At 44.9% G+C, this 27367-nt stretch overlaps 1 protein-coding gene across 3 annotated transcripts; it reads right to left on the reverse strand.

Annotated features, from left to right (window-relative positions):
- Positions 1–94: 94 nt before the first annotated feature.
- LOC310804606 (ceramide transfer protein-like) lies at positions 95–23043 on the reverse strand. 3 transcript variants are annotated; one of them, XM_083669915.1, is made up of 18 exons: positions 22442–23043; positions 21471–21605; positions 12546–12662; positions 12249–12314; positions 8984–9091; positions 8484–8619; positions 7491–7574; positions 7010–7161; positions 6670–6762; positions 6377–6463; positions 6125–6217; positions 3937–4032; positions 3565–3697; positions 3166–3236; positions 2894–3022; positions 2655–2784; positions 2320–2456; positions 95–2156 (listed from the first exon to the last, which is right to left on the reverse strand). In XM_083669915.1, the coding sequence occupies exons 1-17, from the start codon at positions 22544–22546 to the stop codon at positions 2329–2331; spliced, it is 1863 nt and encodes a 620-aa protein (XP_083526041.1). In that variant the 5' UTR covers positions 22547–23043; the 3' UTR covers positions 95–2156; positions 2320–2328. The 3 variants fall into 3 exon arrangements, with proteins under 3 accessions (XP_083526041.1, XP_083526040.1, XP_083526039.1); XM_083669914.1 differs by having other exon boundaries at positions 8484–8616; positions 8984–9087; positions 12233–12314; XM_083669913.1 differs by having other exon boundaries at positions 8984–9087; positions 12233–12314.
- Between the last annotated feature and the right edge of the window lie 4324 nt (positions 23044–27367).

Here is a 27367-nt window from a genome sequence, read left to right on the forward strand (position 1 = left end):
TGTGTGTGTGTGTGTGTTTGTGTGTGTTTGCTGAAACCATGAGCATGAGTTGAGAAGCAAAGGGAAAACAAACACTGAAGAGCAAAAATGGAGAAGAATGTGAATCATTTAATTGTTCTTTCTAAACAGGGCTAAATAGTGCCACAATTTCACAGTAGTTTTAAGAAGATCCCAATAGCTTTAGTGACCATTTTACTATCAAGATTTCCCCCCAAATTACATTACATTCAGTGCAAATGCAACTAACAAAAACTAAACTCTTAGGAGGGATGTGCATCTTAGGTGGGACATCACCAGGCCTTTCTCCACTTAGCTGACTGCTAAGTATCATCCGGCTTAACCTTGCCTCACCGCTACAGCATGACCACTTACCAAGGGGTCCTGTCCAGCTAATTTTAGGGCAGGCTTAGTGTTAAGGATCTCAATAAACTGTCTGTCTGTCTGTGTGTTTGTTTATGCTTAGTCAGTTCTGCTATTAGTGGTGTGGAATAATCACTGATTGGACATTTATTCAAATAGAAAATAGACAACTTCATACATTGTTTGTGCTATCAATGTACAAATAAATTATTGGACTTCATTGCAAATGGGTAAACGTACAAAGGTGAAATCACTTCGACCAAATCAAGGTACACAGAAACTGGTTGTAATGAAAGCCAGCATACAATACACATCACCATCCACAAATGTCTCAATTGTACAGTAAAGTTGCTTGGCATATGGCTCCACCAATTAGCTGGCCTTTTGGTGAAAATCTGTTTCTGCTGATTGCATTATCACAATGTTTGGATTAAAATAAGTATGAAATGAATTAGACACAGATTAACCCACAACCCATTTTTCATATAAATGTGTACTATGTTTTTGAGACCATTATTGTTTCACAGGAGTACCCAGCGAGGAATACCTTCCTCTACTGTAAAACAATGCCACTGTTGGAATACCGTGCAAGGCCTCCTCTTCCCTGATGTTAACAATTACAGTTCTGACATGATTGGTGAAAGGAAGGTCTCCACAACATGTCAGAGCTGTGATTAAAGAAGAGAGGAAGAAAGGAAGGTTTCTTGCGGAAGTTTCTGATCAGGGCCTCAGGCACTTTTCTAATGATTCCATTGGTGTATGATCAGCCCCTGTCCCTTTCCAAAGCACCTACTTAATTCCTCTTTCTAAGGCATATGGAGTCCATTCAGTCACAACAAGCAACTGCAGACATGTCACAGACGGATCTGAAGTGAAATGGTTGGTGACATTATATACAATGAATCAAGACATCTAAAATCACAACTGTAAATTGTGCTGCTATACAGCATGTACAACCCAAAAGTAAAGAAACATGGATGCTTTTATACAATAAACATTTCAAAACAAAACATTTTTTGTCTCATCCCTCCATCAGTACCAGCAAGTGGTGTTTTCACCAGAGAGACGGTCAACAAAAAGGTCAAGTCTTATGTCATAGGGGTCATAGGTAAATGACAGCCCTCTAGACTTCTTTTGTTTCGTTTTCACAAACAAGACGATCATTCCAGAAAAAGGGGACCCAATCGTTTTGTCGTACTAGAAAAAATTAGCAGCATGAGAGTAAGCTGTGAGACCACTGAATATTATAAAAAGCAAAATCAACACAGAATAGGAACAAATTCCATTTCTTAAAAAAGGACAACTACAAAAAGCAGGACTAAAATAGAGCCAGTTCAGCCTTGAAAATTGCTTTCTTATAAACTTCTTATACCATATACGTACATTTATATATATTATATCAATATATCTCTGCCATATACATCTCTGCCAGAAAAGGGAAAAATTGATATTTTGGCTATTCTCACATGTCTCTGCATAAGCATGGAAGCTAGCATGACACCTAAAGTAGAAGGAGGACTCATGGGGGAACTAGCATGAGGGCTAGTTTGGAAATGAGCATTGGAACTAGCTTGGAAGTTAGAATGAGGGCTAGCATAGACGCTAACAAGACAGCTAGCAGAGGAACTCATGTAGAAGCTAGCAAGAGGAGCTTGGATGGGTTCAGGTTGCTATGGCAGCAGCGTTGTTATCAACAGTCTGATGTCAGGGGCGAAGTGGGTCCTCTTTGCTCCATGCAGCTTGGGGCTAGGGGGTTGTTTCTGTGTGCTCTGGCGAACCAGTGGTAGGGTCAGGAACTGAGGAAAAAAAACAAGTGGAGTATGTAAATCACCAAGTGTCTCAAAACTATTCAAACAATCAGTAGATCCAAATCTCTCATTACTTTGGCAAAAATTATTTAAAGGCCCTGTATTTGTGACTAACGATGATCATAGTAAAAAGTACAATGTGTTCTTTTACCTGTGTGCCTCAGAAAAGGATGGGTTTCCCAGCAGTCTTCTCCTGGACATAAGAGGTGAAGCGCTTGAGGAACTTGGGGTACTCCCTCTTAGCCACCGCCCTCAGGACAGAGGCAGGAGCCCAGCCGCCCGGATTCACTAAGACAGGGAGAGGAAATACATCTGTTCACTCACCTGACATTCTACTTTCACCTACATTCATCAATGATCCTGTTCAGACAGACAGCCTTTGTGTGGTCAACACAGTATATATTGTATTGTAGATCTAATCAATGTGACCAATGTTGTTTTCTAGCAGGGTCATATCCTAACCACCCAGCATAGAATAGAACTCACCATTGGCGACGTAGGTGATTTTACATGTTAGGTTGTCCCTGCTGATCTCTTTATCGCCCTCTGGTGGACTGACCAGGGTCTGACAGATCATGGCAATGCTGATTTTGGCACGGACACATCTGTTGGTGGGCTGATGATGACAATGGCACAGTGGGTCATTAATATAAATAAATAAATAAAGGCAATTGACAGAAGGTTAAAAAAATCTGAAATCTGATGAATCAGTAGAGTAGACTCACCTGGGCGTTGTCGTGGTCCACTGAGAAGTTGCAGACCAGCCAGGTGTCTGGGTCATTCTCATTGTTGGCCAGGATCTTCCTCATGGCTGACAGGTAGAGCACATCCCTCTGGGACGCAGGCCATACCCGCTAAACACACACAGGTGTTAGTGAGCCAGCTGCAGATACTCATGGCAGAGTTGGTTTTGTTTTTGTGTGTGCGCATGCGCGCGTTCGTGTGTGTGTATGCGTGTGTACGTGTGTGTACGCACACCTCACAGGTTTCCACTTACCTTGTGTGTCTGATAGACGATCACGGCGGCGTCTGACAACGTTTCCACAACGTTAAAGTTTTCAATAGTGGCTGAAAAGAGGGAGAGGACAAGGAAACATCAGAACAATGTCAGGACGCGTTGTAGAGAAAAAAAAAACTGTTGCCCAATGGCACTTGAATGTATTTCTTTGAAGTGTAATATAGGTTAATATAATAATGTGTAGGAGAGGTGAAAACCACTCCATCTTCCGGTGTGGTCGGCATGTGTAAACCCATGTTTAACACATCATAATATATGCCATTTAGCGGATGCTTTTATCCAAGGTGACTTACATTGCAGTGAGTGCATACATTTTTCAGTGTATATGGTCTCAGCGGGAATCGAACCCCCAACCTAAGCGTTGTTGGCGCCACTTACTCTCCCAGTCGTTACGGACGTCTGTGTCCCAAAAGTAGTGGCAGACCTCGTGCCCCGTCACCCCCTTCACACTGTGGGTGGCCTTCAGAGGGTCCAGGACTATCCCATTCTCCTCCACCTCTCTCCTGTACACCTGAAAACACACACACACACACACACACACACACACACACGGGGAAACACAATGTGAGGACAGGTCTGGAATTTCTGAAGTGCTGTTGTGTCTTCTTCAACCTATCCATGTGCACAGACCAACTTTGTTACAATACTTCCATAGGGTTGTGTGGGGGACGGAGACAATGGCTCAGTGGTTGGAGCGCAATGCTAGCAAGGTTCTGTCTAGAAACAGGAGCCCCTGGGTGGAACGCTCACCTTCATCTCTCCCTCCTCCACCACCAGCTGCCAGTTAGCGTCTCCGCCCATGTCTTGCAGGGAGTAGGTCATGTGATTCTGCACCATCTCTTCCACCTATCACACACACAGGAAGAGGAAGTGACAGACACGGTCAGAGGGATATTAATCACACGCACACACACCACACACACACGGATATCTGTCAACGGTGCGTACAGTGGAGTTAGTCAGTCTGGATGAGTGGTCAGAGGTATCATCAGCATAGGCAGAGCCTCACAGAGAAAAAACACAAGACAAGCACCACTTGTGTTCTGGTGACAGATTAGCTTTGGCATGCCAAGCAAATGTCTGTGCTGCATCACCAAAGCAATGTCAGAGGGGCAGCAAACATCATGCTAGCTTGGACAGAGACTGGTTGGGTCCATGTGCTTCTATATTGGGTGGATTGGACAGCACAGTGAATAGTTGGGTCTTCATTCCTGGATTAAGCTTGTACAGTAACTGTAAGTAACAGCTCTCATGCAGCCATTTGTACAGTATACAGGGAGACACTGGGGGACCGATGTGCAGTAACTCAGCCCGGGTGCTGTTACCTCAGTGCTGAATCTGTGGACTTCGTGAGGGGCAGTGACTACCAGAGGAGAGGAGGGGTGACTATGGGGCTACAGGGAAGATGATAAGAGATGGATGAGGAAGAACCACAGAGGAGAGAACGTGTCAGACTAAGATTTAACAGAGAAAGGATTGAGGAAGAGAGAGGACGCAAGAGATTTTATATATATATTAGGTACACCTTGCTAGTACCAGGTTGGACCCCCTTTTGCCTTCAGAACTGCCTGAATTCTTTGTGGCATAGATTTAACAAGGTGCTGGAAACATTCCTCAGAGATTTTGGTCCATATTGACATGATAGCACCACGCAGTTGCTGCAGATTTGTCGGCTGCACGTCCATGTGAATCTCCCGTTCCACCACATCCCAAAGGTGCTCTACTGGATTGAGATCTGGTGACTGTGGAGGCCATTGGAGTACAGTGAACTCACTGTCATGTTCAAGAAACCAGTTTGAGATGATTTGAGCTTTGTGACATGGCGCGTTATCCTGCTGGAAGTAGCCATCAGAAGATGGGTACACTGTGGTCATAAAGGGATGGACATGGTCAGCAACAATACTCAGGTAGGCTGTGGCGTTTAAATGATGCTCAATTGGTACTAAGTGGCCCAAGAAAATATCCCCCACACCATTACACCACCACCACCAGCCTGAACCGTTGATACAAGGCAGGATGGATCCATGCTTTCATGTTGTTTACACCAAATTCTGACCCTACCATCTGAATGTCGCAGCAGAAATCGAGACTCATCAGACCAGGCAACGTTTTTCCAATCTTCTATTGTCCAATTTTGGTGAGCCCGTGCAAATTGTAGCCTCAGTTTCCTGTTCTTAGCTGACAGGAGTGGCACCTGGTGTGGTCTTCTGCTGCTGTAGCCCATCTGCTTCAAGGTTCGACGTGTTGTGCCGTCAAAGATGGTCTTCTACATACCTTGGTTGTAACGAGTGGTTATTTGAGTTACTGTTGCCTTTCTATCATCTCGAACCAGTCTGGCCATTCTCCTCTGACCTCTGGCATCAACAAGGCATTTTTGCCCAGAGAACCTCCGCTCACTAGATATTTTCTCTTTTTCGGACCATTCTCTGTAAACCCTAGAGATGGTTGTGCGTGAAAATCCCCGTAGATCAGCAGTTTCTGAAATACTCAGACCAGCCTGTCTGGCACCAACAACCATGCCACGTTCAAATCACCTTTCTTCCTCATTCTGATGCTCGGTTTGAACTTCAGCAGGTCGTCTTAATGCATTGAGTTGCTGCCATGTGATTGGCTGATTAGATATTTGCGTGAACAAGCAGTTGAACAGGTGTACCTAATAAAGTGGCCAGTGAGTGTGTGTGTGTGTGTGTGTGTGTGTGTGTGTGTGTGTGTGTGTATATATATATATATATATATATATATATATATATATATATATATATATATATATGAGAGAGAGAGGGGGACAAGTAGGGGGAGAGAGAAATAGAAGGAGAGAAGACAGACGGAGAAAGCAAGGGGAAGAGAGAGAAATGGAAAAAGAGAGCGATTGAATGAAGGAGATGAGGGTAATGTAATATCTGTGTTCTGTAATATCTGAGTTAAGAACATAAATTACCTTGTCAGCAAATCTGTGAGTGCCCATGGAGGAGTAGATGTCTCCAGCGGGAACAGGGCTGGACCTCAGTATCCTTGACTTCTCTGTCTGAGACTGGACACACACACACACACACACACACACACACACACACACACACGGTTACTGTCTTTAAGTAATCACTGCTAGTGATGGCATGTATCGATTCATTAGGAACTGTAATAGTTGTATCATGATTGTGTCTTGTCATTGGCTGAAGGTTCATCTGTTTACCTGTTCCTCAATCTTGTCTTGTCTATCAAGAGCAGCTTCAACCGCATCGAAAAACTCATCTTCATTGATGAGGCTGTTTGGACCCTCCTGAGAGAGAGAGAGAGAGAGAGAGAGAGAGAGAGAGAGAGAGAGAGAGAGAGAGAGAGAGAGAGAGAGAGAGAGAGAAGGGAAACATGACAACGGTTACCTCAGTATGCAATTCACTGACAACACGGAAGCTAAGTGAAACAAGTGTATGAAGTATGACAGCATATCCTAAAGATATGTGGTATGAGAGTTTGCAATGACCTCACCTCGTAATCTGGGCCTCCAAAGTGGGACTTCTTCTTCAGCTCAGACAGAGCACACTTGTAGCCTTCCCCTATCCTCCGCCTCTTCTCCATCTCCTACACACACACACACACTCAAAATTACACACTTTCACAGGAATCAACCGTTGCACAAAGCGTTGCCATATCAGTAGAGCAAGAGAAGAGAAGAACTTTTGTTCATTTTAAAATCTACTTCTATAAATTCACCGAACATTCAATGTACCCAGTATGGCTGCAGGGCCACACACACACACACACACACCACGATTGTTGCAATCCAATAATGTATTCTATCTATTCTAACCCTCTGCTGCTACTGTACCTTGTCCAGTCTCTTTTGCCAGCTGTCCTCCCTCTTCACCATGAGGTCAATGCAGTGGGAGAGGGTGGCCAGGATCCCAGCAGTGGTGGCCTTGAACGTGATGGCCTCGCCTTTAAAGTCTATCCCATTGATGCCCTTGGGACTCAAGAACACTGTAGATACAGGAGAGCACAGGAGGAGAGGAGAGAGAGAGAGGGGGGGGGGGGGGGGGAGTCCAACATTTATTCAGGAACAGAAATGAGCGCCCAAAACATCAAATGGAAGTTTCTCATGTGTTCTGTAAAATATGTTGTTACTTTAAAAACACTTCTGATTGTCTCCAAGTCACTCTTCTTGCGTACAAAGCTGAAATGCCTCAATTGTTTACTGTAGGATGACTATACAGGAAGTGCATTTGACTGACGTGTTGCAGCTGTGGCACCCCTCCTTAAAAACTAAATGAACCATCTTGTAATTTAAAACAGAAAGCTGCTGCACTTACGCTTCTCTTTGCTACCGTTGTTGTTGTGCAGAAACTCTCCATCTGTCCGAGTGTTAGGGAAGTCATCCTCATCATCCTCCACAACTGAGAGAAAGAGAGATCAGTGTTAGTCAAACAGAAACGCCTCTTATAGGGCCTTACAGAGAGCCGCCAAGAGGGCCAGAGTAGGGTAGTGCCTAGTCGCCCATGCACACAGCCACCCAGCACGGCCAACAGACAGACAGGACGCCACTGTACTGAGATCACAACAATGGTCTGGCTTCATCTTCAGGAGGGAGAGGGGGGGGGGGGGGGGTGAGGAGAGAGAGGGGGGCGGAAGGGGCCTTTAAAGGGTAACAAAAGAAGGGCTTGATTCTTGGTGGTCATCCACAGGCGTTCAGTGTTGTGACAAAGCACAAACTCTGCCATGAGCAAATGTTCTGGCAGTGGAGAGAGAGAGACAGAGAGAGGCAGAGGAGAGAGATATAAAGTGAGAGAGAAGGGGATAGGAAGAGAGAGAGGGAGGTTGGAATGACCGCATCTCAATAAGGGGGCTGAGGGGCACATTCCACAAAAGATTCTGCAAATGTTTCCCCAAAGCTCTAAATATTTTCATTATGCACACATGTTTAGCATTCCTCCTGGGCACACCAAGTATGGCAAGCTTGTTTGTTTGCTTTTGCACCACAATGGTCAAAACTAAAGTCATCTGCATGTTCAGACTGTGTAATCCTTAAATCAGCCAGATGACTGTCAAATCCCATCAGGATTTCCCTCACCTCCCACTGGAGCATTACGTTAAGAAGACACAAGATACCAACACAAAACAATCAACTCAGGGAGAAGATGAATAGTGAATGTGATTGACCTTCTACTTAATGCATGTATGGTACTCTCACAGAGTGAACAAGCCTTCCTTCACGTTCTAACACAGAGGGGTTCGGTCTCAGATGAATTTAAAGCAACTTTGTGAGAAACCAAACTGGTGATCTGAATCTGATTCCCGGCTCTTACTCTTGTCTCTCTGCAGCTCGTCCTTGGACACATCTGCGCAGCCGTCAAAGTACTTCTGCAGCGTGTCCACCTGTCTGCACAGGATGTCTCTGAACGTCTCCATCTCCGACAGCTTCTCCCTCAGGCTGTGGCCCTTCTGGCGGAACAGGGAGGGTTGGTGGTCAGGACAGACTCTCAGTACAGTACATTATTCTTCACATCAAAATGGTTTCATTTCCCCTGAGGATCTCAAACCTCCCTATAGTACTTCTTCCCATCCCAAATCTCAGTTTAGAAAGATGCATTTAAAAAAAGAAAATTAATTTATTCATTATTAAAATAAAGTAAACCAACCCAGACACAGCATGTCCTGCTGTTGACAGTTATTTTATGAGACGTAGTGTTGAGTATGGAGGAGCGTCCAGGGTCATCTTACTGTGCCACTCCATCGCACTCCTCAGGTGTGTGTCGATAGCCCTGCTAGCAATAGCTACTGTCTAGATCCTGAGTGTCTCACTCACCTTAAAGGAGGAGGTTGAGGTGGCGGAGTAGCCGCTGGTGGCGGAGGTGAGGGACAGCATGGAGCCATGCCTCCGCAGACTGGACTCAGACCCATACCCAGACTCTGCCTGGAGACAGAAGAGAGGAGAGCAGCTACATCAGTATCAGCAGCCTCAACAGCAGCCTAAACAGCAGCCTCAATGGTCAGCATAACATCTACACATAGACTCAACAGTTAGAGCATACAGGCAAGGAGACGTGCTTGTTGCACTCAGACAGGCCCATTTAGAGTGCACTCACACACACACCAAACTAGAACTGTTCCACTAACTAACACCACGCTTGTGTATATGTATGGGACTGAGCACATGTGGATGGTTGTATGCAAATGATTCATCCCTCCATCCTCGCTCCTTACTTAACTTCTCTCTGGCAACTATCCCTCCCTCCCCCCCTCCCTCCCTCCCTCCCTCCCTCGCATGCAATAGCACTTAAGACATGTGTTTCTATCACATTAAGTTACATGTAAAGTCTTCTTTGGTGTCACCTGTAATCCAACACACTGTCCATGTTCTGAGAACAAAACAAGATTGCCTTCATCTAAAGTGCTGGTAATTAAAGCTCACCCCATGCATTATGTATTAGGGTGAGTGTGTGACGCAGGCCTACATTCAAGAAGAACCACCAGGGAGCACCGCAGTGTGTTTCTCCACACACTCAACTCATCACACACCACCATCAAAAGCTTCTCCTGCATTCTTACACAACCTCAGCTGTGACATGACACCATGTGACACTGACACTCAGCATGGCAACACAGCGTGACACAGCAACAGTGACCATGGCAACACAGGATGGAATATCAAGTGACTTCCTGTTGAACCTGTGGCCGCCCTGTTCCTGCTCTTGCTTACGTAACCCAGGCACTTAACTTACAGCGCCTTCGGAAAGTATTCAGATCCCTTCACTTATAGTTATGGACTCATAACTGATTAAATTAAAAGAATTTGCATTAATCCACACACACAATACCCCAGAATGACAAAGCGAAAACAGGTTTTTAGAAATTTCTGTAAATGTATTAAAATTGGATTAATGGCAGATTCTTTTAATTTAATCAATTTTAAATGTAGTCTATAATACAACAAAATGTGGGAAAAAGTGAAGGGGTCTGAATACTTTCCGAAGGCACTGTAGGTCAGTCTGAGAGAGAGAGGGCAAGAGGGGGAAAGAGAGGGGAGGGGGAAGGGAGTGCAGAGTGTATGAGAGGGAGGGACCAATCGAGTGACAGCAAAAAGCACTTAAGTCTTAACACACATCTGAGTTAGAGGAAAAATAATGTGGCACTGTTCTAACACACGACATTTCACAGAGAAAAAAAACACTAGTTGACACGATCAGGGGTTAGAGTGGAACAGGTCTGGTAGTTCAGTAACGGTATGGTTCATTCATTCATGGTTCTACTGTGCATGACCATGTGGTTTGGTTGATACTGGTTGGGGTCTACCGTCTGTAAGTGAACGAAACAGATGTAAACGAAAACTCATCTTTCCTCATGTTCCTACGCCATGTGAATGGACATCATTATCATCATCACCATCATCTACAACAAAAGTCTTGGGACAGTCACTTTTAGTGTGCTTCTATTCTTAGCCACTAGGGGACACCAACTTCACATGGCGACAACAAGCTTCATAAACACAGGGGTTACTATCGGTCAACGGCCAGACGTAACCCTTTCATTGCCTTCATGGGCTTAAATGACTAATGTCTGCCTCGCAACCAATCAATTGCACTCTTTCTGACTATCATTCATTCTACAGCCACTATGCAACCATCACATAGCTGCTATTGAATGAAGCCCTGTCTTTTATCTGTTTGCTAAAAACAAAAATAAACCAACATGATGTCTAACTGAGGTCAGTCAGCCCTGTGGGTTTGATGACTACAAAGAGAGAGGTGAATGTAGCAGTGAAGTGGAGAATACTGCCGCCACAGTCTGTCTCTGTGTGTGTGTGTGTGTGTGTGTGTGTGTGTGTGTGTGTGTGGTGATTCAGTTATCTACCACTTGTGTACACACTACTGATTCTGCACAATGCTAGGACTCAGGCCTGGAGCTGACGCTCATGAAAAGTATTTTTCTTTCTTTCTGAATGCCCCTAACTTCCCCCGGCCTTTCAGCCAGCAGACGGGTAGAATGGTCTCCTAACATCCTGAGTGCATACAACCATCCATCTACCTGTCCTGCTTTCTGTACCTTTGGTCAACATATTCTTGTTCTTTAGATCCACCCTCAAAATGTGGAAAAAGGAGAAAACATTTAAATCTAAATCTGGCTGTTTAACAACTACATATTGTAGTATTAAAAACCTTCATCAGGGTGTTTCTGTGTTTCTCTGGAGAGTGGACACTCGGCTGCTCTGTCTTGTGAGTAATGCAAGAGCAAGGGACGGGGCCTCTTAGCAGGGCAAAAGTTTGAATGGTGACTCACACTGGAGTCCCAAGGTGAGGAAGGGGATACTGTGTGTGTGTGTTTGTGTGTGACTCATTCCCTCCTGCTCTGGCTGAGTCAGAGAGTCACTCTGGGGTGAGAGGAAGGAAGGAGCAAGGAGGGAGTGACACGGGGGGTTTCCCCAAGCCCAGAATGAGCAAAATGTGGAGGGGAAGGGGGGTAGTGGCTACTTTCCCCTCTAGGATACACAAGTATGGCAGTAATACACAAATACACACCATTCACCCCTCTCTCTTTCCCTTTGTGGTCCTCCCTCTCTCTCTCTCTCTCTCTCTCTCCCTTCCTCCCTCTCTCCCTCTCTCTCTCTCTGGGATGAGTAACAAGACCTAATTCCAGAAGGATCAGGCGTCTGTGGAAAAGATTATAAGCTGGATCAGTGATGCAGAGCCCAGTAGAACGCATTACTCTGTGTGTGTGTGTGTGTGTGTGTGTGTGTGTGTGTGAGGGAGATTATATACATGAAAGTTCTCTACCCATAGTCCTCTGTGTATAACATTGAGAGCCGCTCCCAGAATGCTTTGTCCTTCATGCTGAGTGCAAACAATACAGTTGGTGTCTCACGCTCCCTGTTATCTGAACTACAAGACCTGTTTTCAATGGTGAAAGCACTTCAGTCTGGATAACAACCGTGCTCACACACACACACACACACACACAGACAGACAGACAGACACACAGACACAGACACAGACACAGACACACAGACAACAAGGTTAGGGGTAGTGTGTTATATGGATTGAGTAGAGGTCAAATAGACTTGCCAGTAAACACACCGGCGGTGGAGGGACAAGTGCTGTGCCCGGGATTCCTCCCCTCTGACTCCTCCCTTCTCTGATACTCTGAAAGAAACACAAACAGATACAAAAATTTACAGATGTTGCAAAAAAAAACATATTTAAAAAATAATTGTTCATATAAATTCCATGTGATGGTGTGAATTCAAGCGGGTCAACGCGATGCATGCGAATTCAGTTACAATCTGCAGCATTTTTTTAAATTGATTTGGTAGGCCTTCGCGACCATCAGCACATGTTTGTGTTGTCAAAAGGTTAGTCTGTGGACTGTCTTACCCTGTGCAGCTCGATGGACTCGATCCACAGGTGTCTGTGCTCCGGATCCTGGGCCCTCAGGTACCACACACTGTCATTCACACTGATGTCCAGCCTGCACTCATCAAACTCATGGGGCTGAAAGAGAGAGAGAGAGAGAGAGAGAGAGAGAGAGAGAGAGAGAGAGAGAGAGAGAGAGAGAGAGAGAGAGAGAGAGAGAGAGAGAGAGAGAGAGAGAGAGAGAGAGAGAGAGAGAGAGAGACTCAGCGTTATACGTATATGAATTTATTAAACCTACTAAAGTAGTAGCATAACATCAGCACAGTCAATTCAACATCAACAAAACATTTGAAAGAGATAGGTGGAGAGTGGAGAAGGGGGAGAGAGAGAGAGAGAGAGAGAGAGAGAGAGAGAGAGCACCCTGACCCATAAAAGCAGCTGGGACATGTGAAATCTGTTAACGCCTGTAAACAACCACAGCATCCAAGTCTGAGAGTTTTACTGTTTGTTTTTTTCGAGCAGAGAAAAAAAAAACGAATGGTAAATTCGCTAGTTGGCCACTGTTCAGTTCAGAAATCATCTGTTGAAGCTTTGGGTCAATAGCTATAGAAACCAGATGACAGCAGAGGGGTCATAACCCCTCACTATAACCCTACTTAAGATCCAATCTGACATTTGAATCAGGTTCATGACTTTGAAACAATAGAGTTAGATAAGTGGCAAGCTTTCCATCTTTAGCTGAGGAGAGCTGGCTGGGAAGAGAGGAGAGGGGGAGAGGAGAGGAGAGGAGAGGCAGCCGTGCATAAATGACCATCTAAATGGGCCTGAACAGACACAGACTCCTAATATGTCTCCTGTGGGCTCTATGATGTGAGACAACTGCTGTGCTGGCACAAGCAGCACCTGAGGCTGTGGAGCATTTGGAGCAGCAGACAGTCAGTCAGTCAGTAACAGGGATTAAAGCTGGCTCCTTATGCATATGGAGCTAACATGTACCTAGTCTCAGAAATATGGAGATACTCTTGAGAGAAAACCTGAAATCAGCACCAGACACCTGAGCCTCCATTTCATGGGTTGTGCTCTGGGGAGCAGCAGTAGAGAGGCAGCTAAATAGCTGTTTAACGGGACAGAAAGTCCTAATGTCTCTCCTGTGGACTCTCTGCTCGATTAGAATCTGCTGTGCTGGTACAGGCCGCACCTGAGGCTGACTGGCTGGCTGGCTGGCTGGCTCTGTGTGTTTGTGTGTGTGTGTAGCATTTACGAGCTGCATTAGACCCTCTGAAGGACACCTCTGCAGTGAAGGGGAGGGGGGGGGGGATGAATTAGAGGACAGTAAAAGAGGACTGTAACCAGCTGTATACCGTAACTGTTGCAGTGATCAGTAAGTAGCTAAGACAGAGGCAGCAAGTAAGGACATTGTTTGCAGCTTAAAGCTCTATGACAAGGCTTTCTTCTTCACACAGTTTACATTTACAGTAATCTGTCAGAATTAGAGATGGTTTATGTAGCCTAGTCCAGCCCCAAAATCAAAGTTTAGCAGACATTGTCAGGTCAGATGGTACCTCAAAAGTGACCTGATGTCTCCATGTTTTAACACCAACTGTTATGTGGATCCCACAATATGCATCTGGAGCAATGAGTAGGCCTTTGATAGATAGAACTAGGTTAAAGGTTATGCCAAACTTCAGTCGGCCTATGGAAACATCTGAAAATGTAACAGAAACTGTTTCTCAGCAGAAATGTACTGTACTACTCATGAGTTGGCAGTGAAGGCATGAGCATGTGCCAGCTCTTCAGAAGAGGACTCAGCGGAGGAGTCGAATATAGCTCTGTTGAAACTTGGCACAGCTGAGAAGACCAGAGGTTCAATTTGGGATAGCAACGCTTGAATACACATTCACTGTTAAGGTCTAGCTGTCCATGATACAAGTGACACTTCTTTCACATTGGTGCATTTGAAGTAAAAAAGAGGGAAATAAACCATGTCAGACTATTGAGATGCACCCCAAGATAATCGCAAAAGCAGTGGACCAGGGGATCTTCTCTTGGGTTAGTTTCAGCAAGCAGCATCTTTACAATACATGTATATAAACAGCACACGCATCTCCCCCTGAGCTGAATCCATTAGACGAGAGATGCACCGAGGGTTGATGGATGAGTCTAAATCAGTCTCACAGAGAGGTTTGTTCTGGAACATTCCTCCTCATGGGAAAAGTCTTCAGGGCTAGAGATGGAGCTGAGGTTACTATGGGGGTCTACTGGGAATGGGGTCCGAGGTCATGGGTATACTGGGAATCAGGGCTACTAGGAATAGGGTGGAGGGTAACCTGGAGGGACGACTGGGAACCAAAGCTAAAATAAACAGCTTGGGGTCATTTGTCTGGAGAAGGCCAAAGACTCAGTCAACCTCAGAGCTGACAGACTGGCAGGACCTCCGTCTGGTGCCTATGTTGGTTAAAAGAGGAGCATAGTAGAGTAGTCATGTGTGTGTTTGAGTAATGTGCATAGCAGTAGCATGTGAATTAATGTGAGTTAAGTGTGTATGTGTGCATTAGGGATGGGCGGTATAATGGCAACACTGTATCCCGCGGGATTTGAAAATGCCCACGGTGTGCTTTTCAATACCATCATAATCTAGGGTTAGGGTTATCTATCAAACTGCCAAATTAAGCTGTTTGTTCCCACCTAAGGTTAGAGAAGGGTGTTTCCCCTCAAACTGAAACACCCATTAACAGCTGGGATGGGATATCTGTCTGTATCAAGTGCTGCTGTCGGGTTCAGACAGCTATTTGCTGACAACGGATATGTGGTCATCAGTTAACATGACGCCATACATGACATTAACCGTCCACTTTGTCACACCCGACTGAGAACGAGTCAAAATGCCTACAGACTAGCTTTTTTTCCAGAAATTCACACGGTGGACAACATTGTTGATGTTTTTCAATGTAGATTAAATATGTGGAGTAAAGACGGCTTCCGCCAGCCTTTATTTTTCGCAGGAATACCGCATACCCACATACAACATAAGTGTGAAAAAATGTATACCGCCCAACCCTTGTGTGCATAGATGTTTGTTTGTTGAGTATGAAGAAGTGGTGTGTACAGGATGTCAAGTTGTGAAGAGGAGTAATTTCCAGAGCGAAGCGGGGACACTGAAGGAGGGCAGCACTGTGGAATTTCAAACGGCCTCACTGAGAGCCTTCAACGCCATATCTCTGCTCCATTACACACTCACTGGAGCGAGAACTGACACTCCCCTCTCATGTTTTCATTCCCTCTTATTTTTATTTTTCCTAAGTACCCTCTGTAGCATGTGGTGAGGAGTCCTCTAACTTCAACATGATCAAACTGTGGTCTTCTCTTTCAGCTCCTATCTTTCCCAGGATAAACTTCCCATTCGGCTTTTGAAGAGGTGCTGCCCCCACCCTCCCTCTCTCCCATTCCCACCCCTTGAGCTGGTGTACGTGTGTGAAGTCACAAACCCCGGAGCTGAGAAGAGAGGAGCTATTCCCAAAAGAGGCCTGTCTGCCTGAGACGTATAACCAATGTGGAGACTTCTCAGGTCTTATGAAACTAATTTCAACATTTGCAGCAGGCCAATATGCTCACCGAACACTTTATTAGGAACACTATACTAATACTGGCTAGGGCCTCCCTTTGCTCTCAAAACAGCCTCAATTCTTCGTGGCATTGATTCCACAAGATGTTGGAAACATTTCCTTTGAGATTCTGGTCCATGACGACATGATGCTTTTTTGCTTTGTGACATGGTGCATTATCATGCTGGAAGTAGCCATTAGAAGATGGGTAAATTGAAGGGATGCACATGGTCAGCAACAATACTCAAATAGGCTGTGGCATTCAAGCAATGATTGATTGGTATTAATGGGCCCAAAGTGTGCCAAGAAAACATTCTCCACACCATTACACCACCTCCACCATGCGACGGTGTACAGGTGTTCCTAATAAAGTGTTCAGTGAGTGTATATGCGTAGCCAAACATGATTTCCCCTTATTTCAGTGCTCGTTTCCCAGATGTGAACAACAGGTAAGCCAATGTCTCAGCCACGGGAGACATGAGGGGGTAGGACAGGATGGAACACACACAGATAGACACTAGTGTTCTCCCTCCATTTTCTTAGCAAGGAGCAAAGATCCACAAAGCAACTTTCAGGGCTGCATACGCCATAGCTTTCCATTGAAACAACATAGCACAACATGTCATGTTGTCAGGCTCGGAAGCAACAGAGCCAAGAGGGGGAAACACTGAACATGGTGGAAAAGAGAAGAAAAGGCAGGATGAGACAGAACGTTGGGAAAGGGAGGAGGAGGTTGCAACATTGGTCACCAGAAAGCCACACAGACGAGAGACATGTGGCCCAGGCCCCTTTTCTCTTACAGACCTCGTTCCTCTACGCACAGGAAATCACAAGGATGCCAGGAAGAGACTCACTTCCTGTTTAAAGACAACTGATACTTGTCAATTTCAACATCCCCCATGGCCTGCCTGTCATTCTCTCTCTCCCCTCCTCCTTCTACATCTCCCACACCCTTCTACTCCCATCTTTTCGCTGGCCCTCCTTATTCTACCTCTCTTTCTCTCAGTCTCTCTCTATCAAAACCTAGCAGGCTGCATTGCACCACAGGCACAGGATAAGCAGCCGTTTCAACTGAAACAGCTCCACCCATTTAACAGACTTCTACACAATTTAACACTTGACTACACGTCTTCACCTCCAACTCATCACATTCTGCAGACACAGCTCTGAACCCATGTCAACCCTGAGCGTTAACCCTGCATGAACCACTGATTCAGCGGTTTACTAGATAGCCCTGATTGCAGTGATTCAGCTTCCCTCGCGTTGCGCTTCCCTACCGCAGGAGATGGATGGATTTGAGGCTAATGGGTTTGAAGAGCTGGAAAGCTTGCTAAATCTGTAGCACTCTCCAGGACCAGGGCTGAGATAGTTCTACATTAGTAATGTACTGTAAAGTGAAATGGGCCTTTTGGGTAAGGCGCAAAGAACACCTCTCAAAACATCACTCACAGCTAGCATTGGATCACTGTGCCGGAATTAAGAATTTGCCAGGAAAATGTTTGTGTCTTTTTCTCTCCTTGGCTATTTGGCAGTAATGTACCTTTCAAACACACATCACTTATCACACACAGCATCGTTGACATTTGTAAATGCTCTTGACCCCTCCGTCTTGCCAGCCTTGATATGACAAACATTGCCAACAGCCTTCACTTATTCAGAAGAGAAAAAGAAAGACAGAGAGAGAGAGAGAGAGAGAGAGAGAGAGGGGCACAGAATCGATAAAACATCATTCCTCTTGTGTGGTCTCGGTCCTGAGGCTAAATCTGGAGCTCATAATGAATGCTAGTGGCTGAAGGGGAGCACTTTGGCTTTTCTACTACACTGTTCTGTAAATATCTGAGTTCTGGGCCTCTTTCCAGCCTTTTCAACAGTGTAATGGATACCAAATAGTGCTTTTTTGGTTTAATCAAAAGCATGTTAACTCCTCATACATACAAAACAAAACCAATGTTCCCTTTCCTGATGTAAGCAACAAAACACCACATTTACTCTCAGACCACTCCAATAAAAAAACAGGCTTAATACCCAAAAAGACAGCTGGTAGCTTGATCACCAATGCTGCCTTTTATGACATTTTAACTGAATAGCTTCATATGTACTCAGCTATTTTCAAGTGTTTGTGTTTCCAGGGCCCTATGAATAGCCGGAGGGACAATAGGACATGCACCTTCTTTAAACATCATTTCAGGAAAGGGAGCGACTCTTCTGTTACACCAGAGACTACAGTCTCTCGCTCGAGCACGTAGACACAGCCCCTAACCCTCTCTGGCCCTGAATTCAGCGCTCTGTGTGCCCTGGCTAAGCACTGGCCAGACTATGGAGGCAGTCACGTTTTAATAGCATTCAGCTGACAGTCCAAATCCAGAGTGAATGAGAGAGCGAGAAGAGGGAAAGTGCCCAGGCTGCAGAACCACAAGGCTCTGTGCTGTTTGACCACTCAACCGTTATACAGGCCCGAGCCACGGCTTTACTTGGCCCCAAACACACGCACACGCACTAAGTGGAGGAGGGATGGGGAAAATGGAGGGGATGTGGGGGGGTGCTATTTGGTTCATTTCCCATCAAATGAGTTGAATAGTTGCAAAGCAGAAGGGGCTGCAGACAGGGAACTGTCTGGTGAGTAGTGAAACTTAACACCGCTTGTATGGGAGGGGACCTTAGTGGAGAGTCACCATTCTCTTTCTATGTGGGTCTTTGTTTTCTTCCTGAGTCTGTCAAGCTCTCCTCTCTTCATTGTCTGTTTTCTTCCCTTCAGTCTTCCTCTGTCTTCTCTGCTTCCCTCGGGGAACGGGCGTACTGCTTGTGACACTTTGATCTCGAGCAGAACCCCATGACCTCTGAGGTCAACACGCACGCGCACGCGCACGCGCACACACACCACCTCTAGCTTACTCTGACCAGACTACCGATCACTAAGCTCTGAGTACACTTGTCTCCCACCAACAGTGTTGAGTCGACTGCCTGCCTGAACTATTGTGATAAAACACTCTTTGAGCAAGCCCTTGAGGGCAAGTAGGCCAAGTTCTCTTTCACAATTAGCTAGAGTAAACAGTACCTTTACCCAGGTGTGACTTCACACAGTCCTGACAGGTGTGAAGCTGTGAATGTAATCCATCAGTGCTTGTTCTCTCACGTGGCAATGTTGTCATGCTAAAAACCAACCAACTAACCATATTAGACCAGCTTGTTGCCCTCAGGAAAGGTATCACAAGCACAGGATTAGGCACACAACAACAACAACAACAAGTGCATTACATAAACCACAGGGTCTTTCTGTGGTTGTGTGTGTGTGTGTTTACACTCACATGGCCGCAAAGCTGCCTCTGGCAAGCATGATACACATCTTCCATTTCAGTGAGGGTAATACAGAACACGCTCAGTTTAATGGGTGACCTTATTTGAGAGTCACCAGTAACCAGTTCCCAGGAGAAATGGTACATTGCAGCCACGTGCAGATTCACATGCAAGGTCCAACACACACACACACACCTTAGGCAAAGAGGCACATTTTAGACAAAATGCAATCAGCTCAATTGAATGCAGCAGCAGCATTCAATGCAGTCACAATGATTGGAAACTCCACCATCCCTCTTCAGAACTCCAGACTGCCAACCACTGCTGCCTGTCTCTGTGTGTGTTTAACTCCCACAATGAGACATTTTACATTCTAATCATATCGCCATTTCTTCTAACCATGTTTAGTCTGTGGGCACATAATCCTTGTGGTTGTTATGTGTTGTTTTTTATGTTAACAGTGTGTGGTTTACAAGTAAGTTATAAAGTATACTTATATTTGAGCTGTGAGTATTTTATCTTATCTTGAAAAAGGCCAGGTGATATTTAGATAATATACAGTGTCAGTTGAAACAGGTTGTGTGACCCAGATCCATATACAGTAGCTGTATGACTTTGGTGAGAGAGCTGTTCATTCATAAGTTTGAGAGGCATTTGTAGAATAAACGTTCCAATCATATGAAAGCATGACGCTCTAAAAGGTTCAACTGCATTTCCTCAATGACCTTCATGTGTAATGTAGGCCAAAAAAATAGGACAATGCATACAGTGGAAGTTCATATTTACAATTGTTAGGGAGTGGATAAAGCTGAATAAATACAGTGTGAATGAGGAGACGGCTCTGCACAGCCTGAAAACCAGGGAAATGAATGAGTTACTGTTATGTGTGGCAACTGGGACTGGGGTTAGTCAATAACTGACCTGGGGTCACACTGAGATGTGACGAAAGGTGGAAACATGTGATAAGAAAGTGACAGAAAACACACAGCACGGGACGACAGACACAGATGGGACAGCTCTGGGAAACTCTGAGCTTGCAGTTGAATCATTACAGGACAGTGGTGAAGAAATTCAAAACGTGAAGGGATCTGCCTTTAACTTCACCAGTCAGTTGCCGTTACAGCCTAACATTTGCCCCATCCCTGCTAGGTTTGTTTTTCTTCCTCCCTCCTTCCTTGATGTACACAGTGGGTGTACCTGAGCTGTCAAAAATGCTCATGACATGTGTTGAGTCATTATCCTGACAGCCTTATGAAGGTCTTATGACAGAGCAGCACCAAGTCAATAGATTGCTGTTTATCCTGCCTCAGTGGGCTGTGTTGAAACCAGTAGAGTCACCAGACAAGCCAGTTACCCCTCCTGGCTCAGTGGCCTGTGTTGAAACCAGTAGAGTCACCAGACAAGCCAGTTACCCCTCCAGCATTAACACACAATCAGGAGTTCTGTGTGTTCTGTTCTCCTGAAAAACACACCCACTTTTTCAGAGACTTTCTCTTCCTCTGTCGAAGCGTACTCAGGCAATTCAATGTTTCTCAGTCGACAATATCCCTGCTATACCCCTTTTCCATTTGTTTTCCGCTTCAGTCCCTCTTTGAGACCCTAGGGTGCTGCTTCACGGTTTTGTCTTCACCTTGCTGCTGTACATAAACCAAAATGTCTTTTGGCACTACCCCACCGCACTTTACAGTCATACCAGGCCAGCCCTTCCGTGTGTGGTGTGTGTGCGCGTGTCATGACCCGGCAAACAGCCTGAGCCAGGACACACCGCAATGTCCCAAATCTCTCTACTTGCTCCCTCTATCCTCCTCCCTAGGTCTCTCCCTCTATCCTCCTCCCTAGGTCTCTCCCTCTATCCTCCTCCCTAGGTCTCTCCCTCTATCACTCTGTGTCTGTCAAAATCACACAAATCTCAAACATTCAAGTCAGATTTTGTATTCTACCATGTTGAGTGTTGGAGTGGGACTTGAGTGGTGAGGTTTTAAAGTAGACGACGACAACAACAACAACAACAACAACAACAACAACAACAACAACAACAACAACAACTCACTGTTATAACTGCCTTGCTGAGGCAGAGGGAGCCCCTGCAGCCGTACTCCCTCTCGTCCTGGGACTTGTAGTAGCTCAGCGTGTTGTTTTTCAGCACCACCCAACGGTCCTGCCAGCCGTGGATGTAGTTGGTCCACTGACATAGGGAAGAGGAATTGGCATTACATTTAAAAAGGCATCTTATGAGGACCACTATAGTTGCACTGATTAACAACACATATTTTATCTGATAAAGTTCACTGACACCGTGCCTATACACACTGGGTACCAGCCTATTTGACTTTGAACAACATAAATAAACTTTTTAAAGTTCATTCACTCACAAAGAGTTACATTTGAAACACAATAGTTGTGTAAGGAGTAGTCTATACCCATTCATCAATATAATTCTCATATATAGTTCAGTGTACAGAGATTACTTCAAAAGCTTAGAGCGCAGGTGAGTTTAGCATGATGACGTGCATGAAGTTCACAGAACATGCTTGGTTGGCAGGTCAACCTGATGATCTCCTAGACGCAACACAGACACTTCTCAATACAATCCTTGGCGCCAACTGTTTACTGTCTATGAGTAATGTGTACTCAATGTAACTACAGTTTTACATTAGGGCTTTCAGAGAACCCCCGACGCACTAAAGCCACGGTCGAGAAAAGGTGGGCTGTAATGGGATGCTATAAAGTACATATCAGTAGGTGTACGGTTGCACACCAAATATGCAAACCATCTACAGTATATCAGTTCATTGCGAATAAACAAACAAACAAAAACAGCATCATGCCTGGGTTTCTGGCAATTGCTTGCTGCTGTGGTTTGTCCTCTAGTCTAGGTTGGTAAATTAGTTCACACAGTGCCAATCTGCTAGCAATAAACTGTAGTTTACTAGCTATGCCTTCGGGGGGAAATAGGTAAGACATAACTGTTACTGTCCCCGTCCGGACAACCCAAGCTAAACTAAAGCATGTTTGACGTACCTTGCTGAGGACTCCACCGAACTCAGCGATTCCAACAGGCTGTCCCGATTCCGTTTCCAAATCTTCTTCGGAGGCCGAGGAGTTCCAGCTCTGGTTATCCGACATTGTTGATGTTATCTTAAGTCTGCCAAATTAGCTGGCTAAATTATAGAGTTGATACAAATGAATAAGAAACCTAACGTATGGCAGCTCAATAATATCAGCGTGACATCTGATTAGAAAGACATCTCGCTAGCTAGCTGGCATTATCCGGACAAAAGTCCTTCAGAAACGATGAGAATAACGGGTAAATATAACGTTAGATTTCCTCCGAAATAATATACACCTGGCAGGATCAATACTACCAAGCTAATGTAGCAGCTCAGATAGCTAGCGAGCTAGCACTGACAGGCTAGTAGCAGTCGCACCCGCCCCTTTCTTTGCCTGCTTAGCGGCAAACGTTCTCTTGACAGCTCGGAATACTCGAAATGAGCAGCGTATTTTACTACAAACGGACTTCGTATGTGTATTTAAATCCCTGTCTACTTCCACGAAAACGTCTTTAAATGACTAGATTTGGTGTTTTTTAATGCGCCTGACAAGCCAGTTTAACCAAACGCCATATTCACTGACGTCTGTCCGATTCGCAACTGAAGCTTGTGCTTCGGTTTGTGGAGGGGCGCTGGCTGTTGGGGTTGCGTCACTTAATCCATACCTAAAAAGGAAGCTAGCTCCTCCTTCATAATACAGTACTGAACAACTGACTACTGTAGTGGGTACAGGTAGGCCGTAACACACAAATCACACTTTAGAACTGTTTCTTCAAATCAAAGATGGTTCTACTCATCAGTATGTTAGTCATGCTTATTTTTACCCAGGTGTCCATGGTCAGACATGCAAATGATCTGTCGGAATCTAACAGAACATTACTCCAGAGAACACCTGTTAACAATCATCCATGTGTTGTTGACATAGGTATAATACTGTGAATAAGTTGGTTTATAGGGAGAAGTAAGTGCTATGAGATGGGCAGGGGTGCTGTGATTCTTCTGGCACACATGCACACACACACATGCACACACACACACACACACGCACGCGCACACACAAACCCACCCTACATACTGTACCATTGTGTAACTCCCCCACCAAAATTGCTCAATCTTTAAAGACTTTTAAAGCTCTCATTCTAATCCTCAATGACATAACCAAAGCTTACTGTCCCAACTTCATTCATCTTCTCAGTGCCTCCCCTCCGTCCTTTGCTCCCTCCCTCCTCCAAATAATAGCAGTGATAGCCCATACTCTGACTCAGAGGAAAGCCAGAGCTATAAGTATATCACAGTCCGGTGTTAATCCATGTTCAGTTTAGCATACCTCCCTGTCACATAAACACACACATAACCTATAACTGTTTGGTGGTGTATTTACCTGTTGGCAGCATGGGTCTTGAACAAGTGGGATGATGGAAGGGCTAGAGGGAGAATGGTAAGAGAGAAGGGGAGAGGGTGAAAAGGCAAGAGTTTGAAAGAGAGTGAGAGGGAAGAGGGTCGGAAAGGGGAGAAGGGACTAGTAAGAAAAGGGTAACAGGGTGAGAGGGTGAAAAGCGTTAGATAGGGAAAGGTTGACAGTCTGAGAGGTTGCCTGTGGCAATGTCATGGGTTTCATGGTATCTGACTGCGAGTTCAGGTCCGTGCAATCATAAGACCCGTGAGAGGAAACCACAAGATCTCTATTAGCTGAACAATACCACCACTCTTCCCTGGAACACAGTAGATTATTACCTCTCATTCTGGGAATTCCGGACATAGCTCAGTGTTAGCAAAGTAATGATAGCTCTGGGTTATGGTAACAATATTAGAAGAATAAAAAAGACCAGAGTGGGCTAGAAAAGAATAGACCAGAGTGGGCTAGATTAGAATAGACCAGAATGGGCTAGAATAGAATAGACCAGAGTTGACTAGAATAGAACAGAATAGAGTGGGATAGAAAAGAATAGAATAGACCAGAGTGAGCTAGAATAGAATAGAATAGACCAGTGTGGGCTAGAATAGAATAGACCAGAGTGGACTCGAATAGAATAGAATAGAGTGGGATAGAATAGAATAGAATAGACCAGAGTTTGCTAGAATGGAATAGAATAGAGTGGGCTAGAATAGAATAGACCAGAGTGGGCTAGAATAGAATAGAATAAACCAGAGTGGGCTAGAATAGAATAGACCAGAGTTTGCTAGAATAGAATAGACCAGAGTGGGCTAGAATAGAATAGACCAGAGTTTGCTAGAATAGAATAGACCAGAGTTTGCTAGAATAGAATAGCCTTTAAAAAACACAAGTGACACAAACTGTAGGGAAGAAAGGAAGCGGGTATGTCTAGATTTGGGACCACATACATTTGTGTCCTGTAGCCTGTGCATTGTGTGAGGTCATTCCTGTGTCAACTTCCTTTTTAGATTACAGACAAATAGATAATCATATATGAAAACATTGTGTAATAGTATGTGATTTGAAATGCAGGTGGAGTATACCCCAGCAAAAACATTGTGTCAAGAGTTGAGTTATACATTTTCTGTATAAAAATGATGTAACTATATATAGAGACACTACACCATGTATTACCATTGACTCCATTTTAGTCTGCCTACAGAGCATATGTTTCTTCTGAGGAGTGGTGGATTAGCTCTAATCTGTGGACCGGCGGTGAGGGAGAGGGGCGGGGGAGAGAGAGAGAGCGAGAGCAGAGCAGGGAGGATGTTTGTTATTCAAAAACGATATACACAAGAGAAGGGACTATAAAGATATAGGTAAGAACTGACACGCATCTCTCCATAAACCACTGAGCTCAATTCTAATTTAGTGGCACAGACAATCCTCTAATCTCACTGTAGTACCAAAGGGATTTTTACATCTCTCTCGTCAACATTGTAGTGGATCTGGAGACTGCTTGTAAATTACCTGTTGTGATTACCTGTCTGATTAGGGAGGATGGGATTAAGGCAGATTAAATGCGATGCAAATGGCCCTGGACTTGCTGGCATTGTGATTCAAATGGCCCTGGACTTGCTGGCATTGTGATTCAGTTACAGGCTATGAGTCAATGACAATGAGTCAAACTGGTCTGATCAAGCAGCAGGTTGATTGAATCACAATCCCCGTCTCAAATTACATATTCCTCATCTGCTAGTTGTTTGGCTCTTTCTCTCAGTGGGTGAAAGGGGAAGGAACAGCTGCTCTGTGAGGATGGGCGATCTGTTACTTTTTTAACTCCAGATATGGCTCTCTCCCACACAGACACACACTCTAAAAACCACCCACACACTCTCAAAACCACCCACACACATACTGTATATATACAGACATCAAGTATACACCAACACCCATGCACTGATGAAAACAATGACATACACATTCATGTATTCATGTACTCTCTCTCTCTCTCTCTCTCTCTCTCTCTCTCTCTCTCTCACACACACACACACACACACACACACACACACACACACACACACACATACACAATACACATTTCAGAGCCAGCAGCTGTAGGGCGCTGGCTGCAGTCTGTCGCGTTATGGTCCATCACTCTCGGAGGAGTCTGTAGCACTGGGCGGGCCCTCTGGCTCAGAGATCCCCCTTCTGTCAGTGGAAATCACATCAGTGTGTGTCAGCTCCACATGTTTGTGTGTTCATACAATCTCCCTGCTCAATGACTCACACCCCTGTGGGTGTTCTGGATTATTTATCCCACCCTAAATGATCCAAGATGGAGGGGGGAATCTCTTAGCTACCCACCACACAGACTCCTCTTATATGCCCCCTACTGGTGGTATATATACGGTTTAGTTCTTATATCAATGGGTTAATGATGGAGTTGATTAGTTCATTGTGAACATCATCAAACGTGAATAAAGGCCTTTTAATTTTCAGTGCATTCTGTCCTTATCCCATTTTCACTGTATCTCTGTATCAGTGTCAGGGTTGTTTGTCTGAGTTTCAAGTGTTTTTTCTATTGCTTGAGTTCCCTGTGTGTGTGTGTGTGTGTGTGTGTGTGTGTATGGGGGGGCGGGTGCATGTGTGAGGATGATAGTGTATATCTGGAGCGCATCAAGGTGCAACAGCTGTGGCACTAATCCTGGAGAGGCACACTGACATCATGACATCATTGAGCTGACGATTTGGCAGGACAGAGAAGGAAAGCATTAAAACCTTTATAGGCTGTGTGTGTGTGTGTGTGTGTGTGTGTGTGTGTGTGTGTGTGTACTGTAGCCTAATGACCCAATTTTAAAACCAAATGCTACCCAATGTGTGCCAATGCAACAAAGCAGCAGTGGAACACTGGACTTCACCAAGTTGTTCATACTGCCATCTTAATAGTTTACAGCGAAACATCATGAATCATGACATTTATGGGTATGTTACAGATGAGCTAACATATCTGCATGAGTTACACAACCTCAACACAGCTGGGTCTTCTGCTTACAGATATGTGACATACATATATGTGTGACTCCCCCTTTCTCTCTGTTACCACTTGCTCTGGCAGAGTTTCAGGCCACTGTGTTTTTCTCTCTCCTCCTCTGTTTGCTGACGATGGCGTGGCTCTGTCCGTCGGCCTTATTCATCCTCTCTCACACACACACACACACACACACACACACACACACACACACGATTTATCCTTTCCCACTGTTGGCAAGGACCAGAGGGTTGCTAGACAACCAGACAAACAGAATGGCCAGGCAGTCATACAGGGACAGAACATAATCTTTGATCTCTCAGGAGAGCGAGGGAGGTATGGAGAGGTGGATTATAAGAGAGAATACAGTACAATCAATGACCAGAGGAAGAGTAAACAAACTATATTATGCACTCTAGTGTATGTCTGTCCATTTAGACACAAGCCAATCGAATCCATCTCTGTGGACTCATGTATTATGGATGCCTTCG

The sequence above is a fragment of the Argentina silus genome (assembly GCF_951799395.1).
Source record: "Argentina silus genome assembly, chromosome: 5".
In the NCBI taxonomy this organism is placed as follows: Eukaryota; Metazoa; Chordata; class Actinopteri; order Argentiniformes; family Argentinidae; genus Argentina; species Argentina silus.

What these genes read in the sequence shown, in the direction of transcription:
- LOC310804606 (XM_083669913.1), bottom strand. Translation starts at nt 22,546, where the DNA reads ATGTCGGATAACCAGAGCTGGAACTCCTCGGCCTCCGAAGAAGATTTG. An exon ending in AAGACAAGATTGAGGAACAG is followed by an intron (nt 6,218 to 6,376) that starts GTAAACAGATGA and finishes GTGTGTGTCCAG; the next exon opens with TCTCAGACAGAGAAGTCAAG. An exon ending in TCGTCTATCAGACACACAAG is followed by an intron (nt 3,023 to 3,165) that starts GTAAGTGGAAAC and finishes GTGTGTGTTTAG; the next exon opens with CGGGTATGGCCTGCGTCCCA.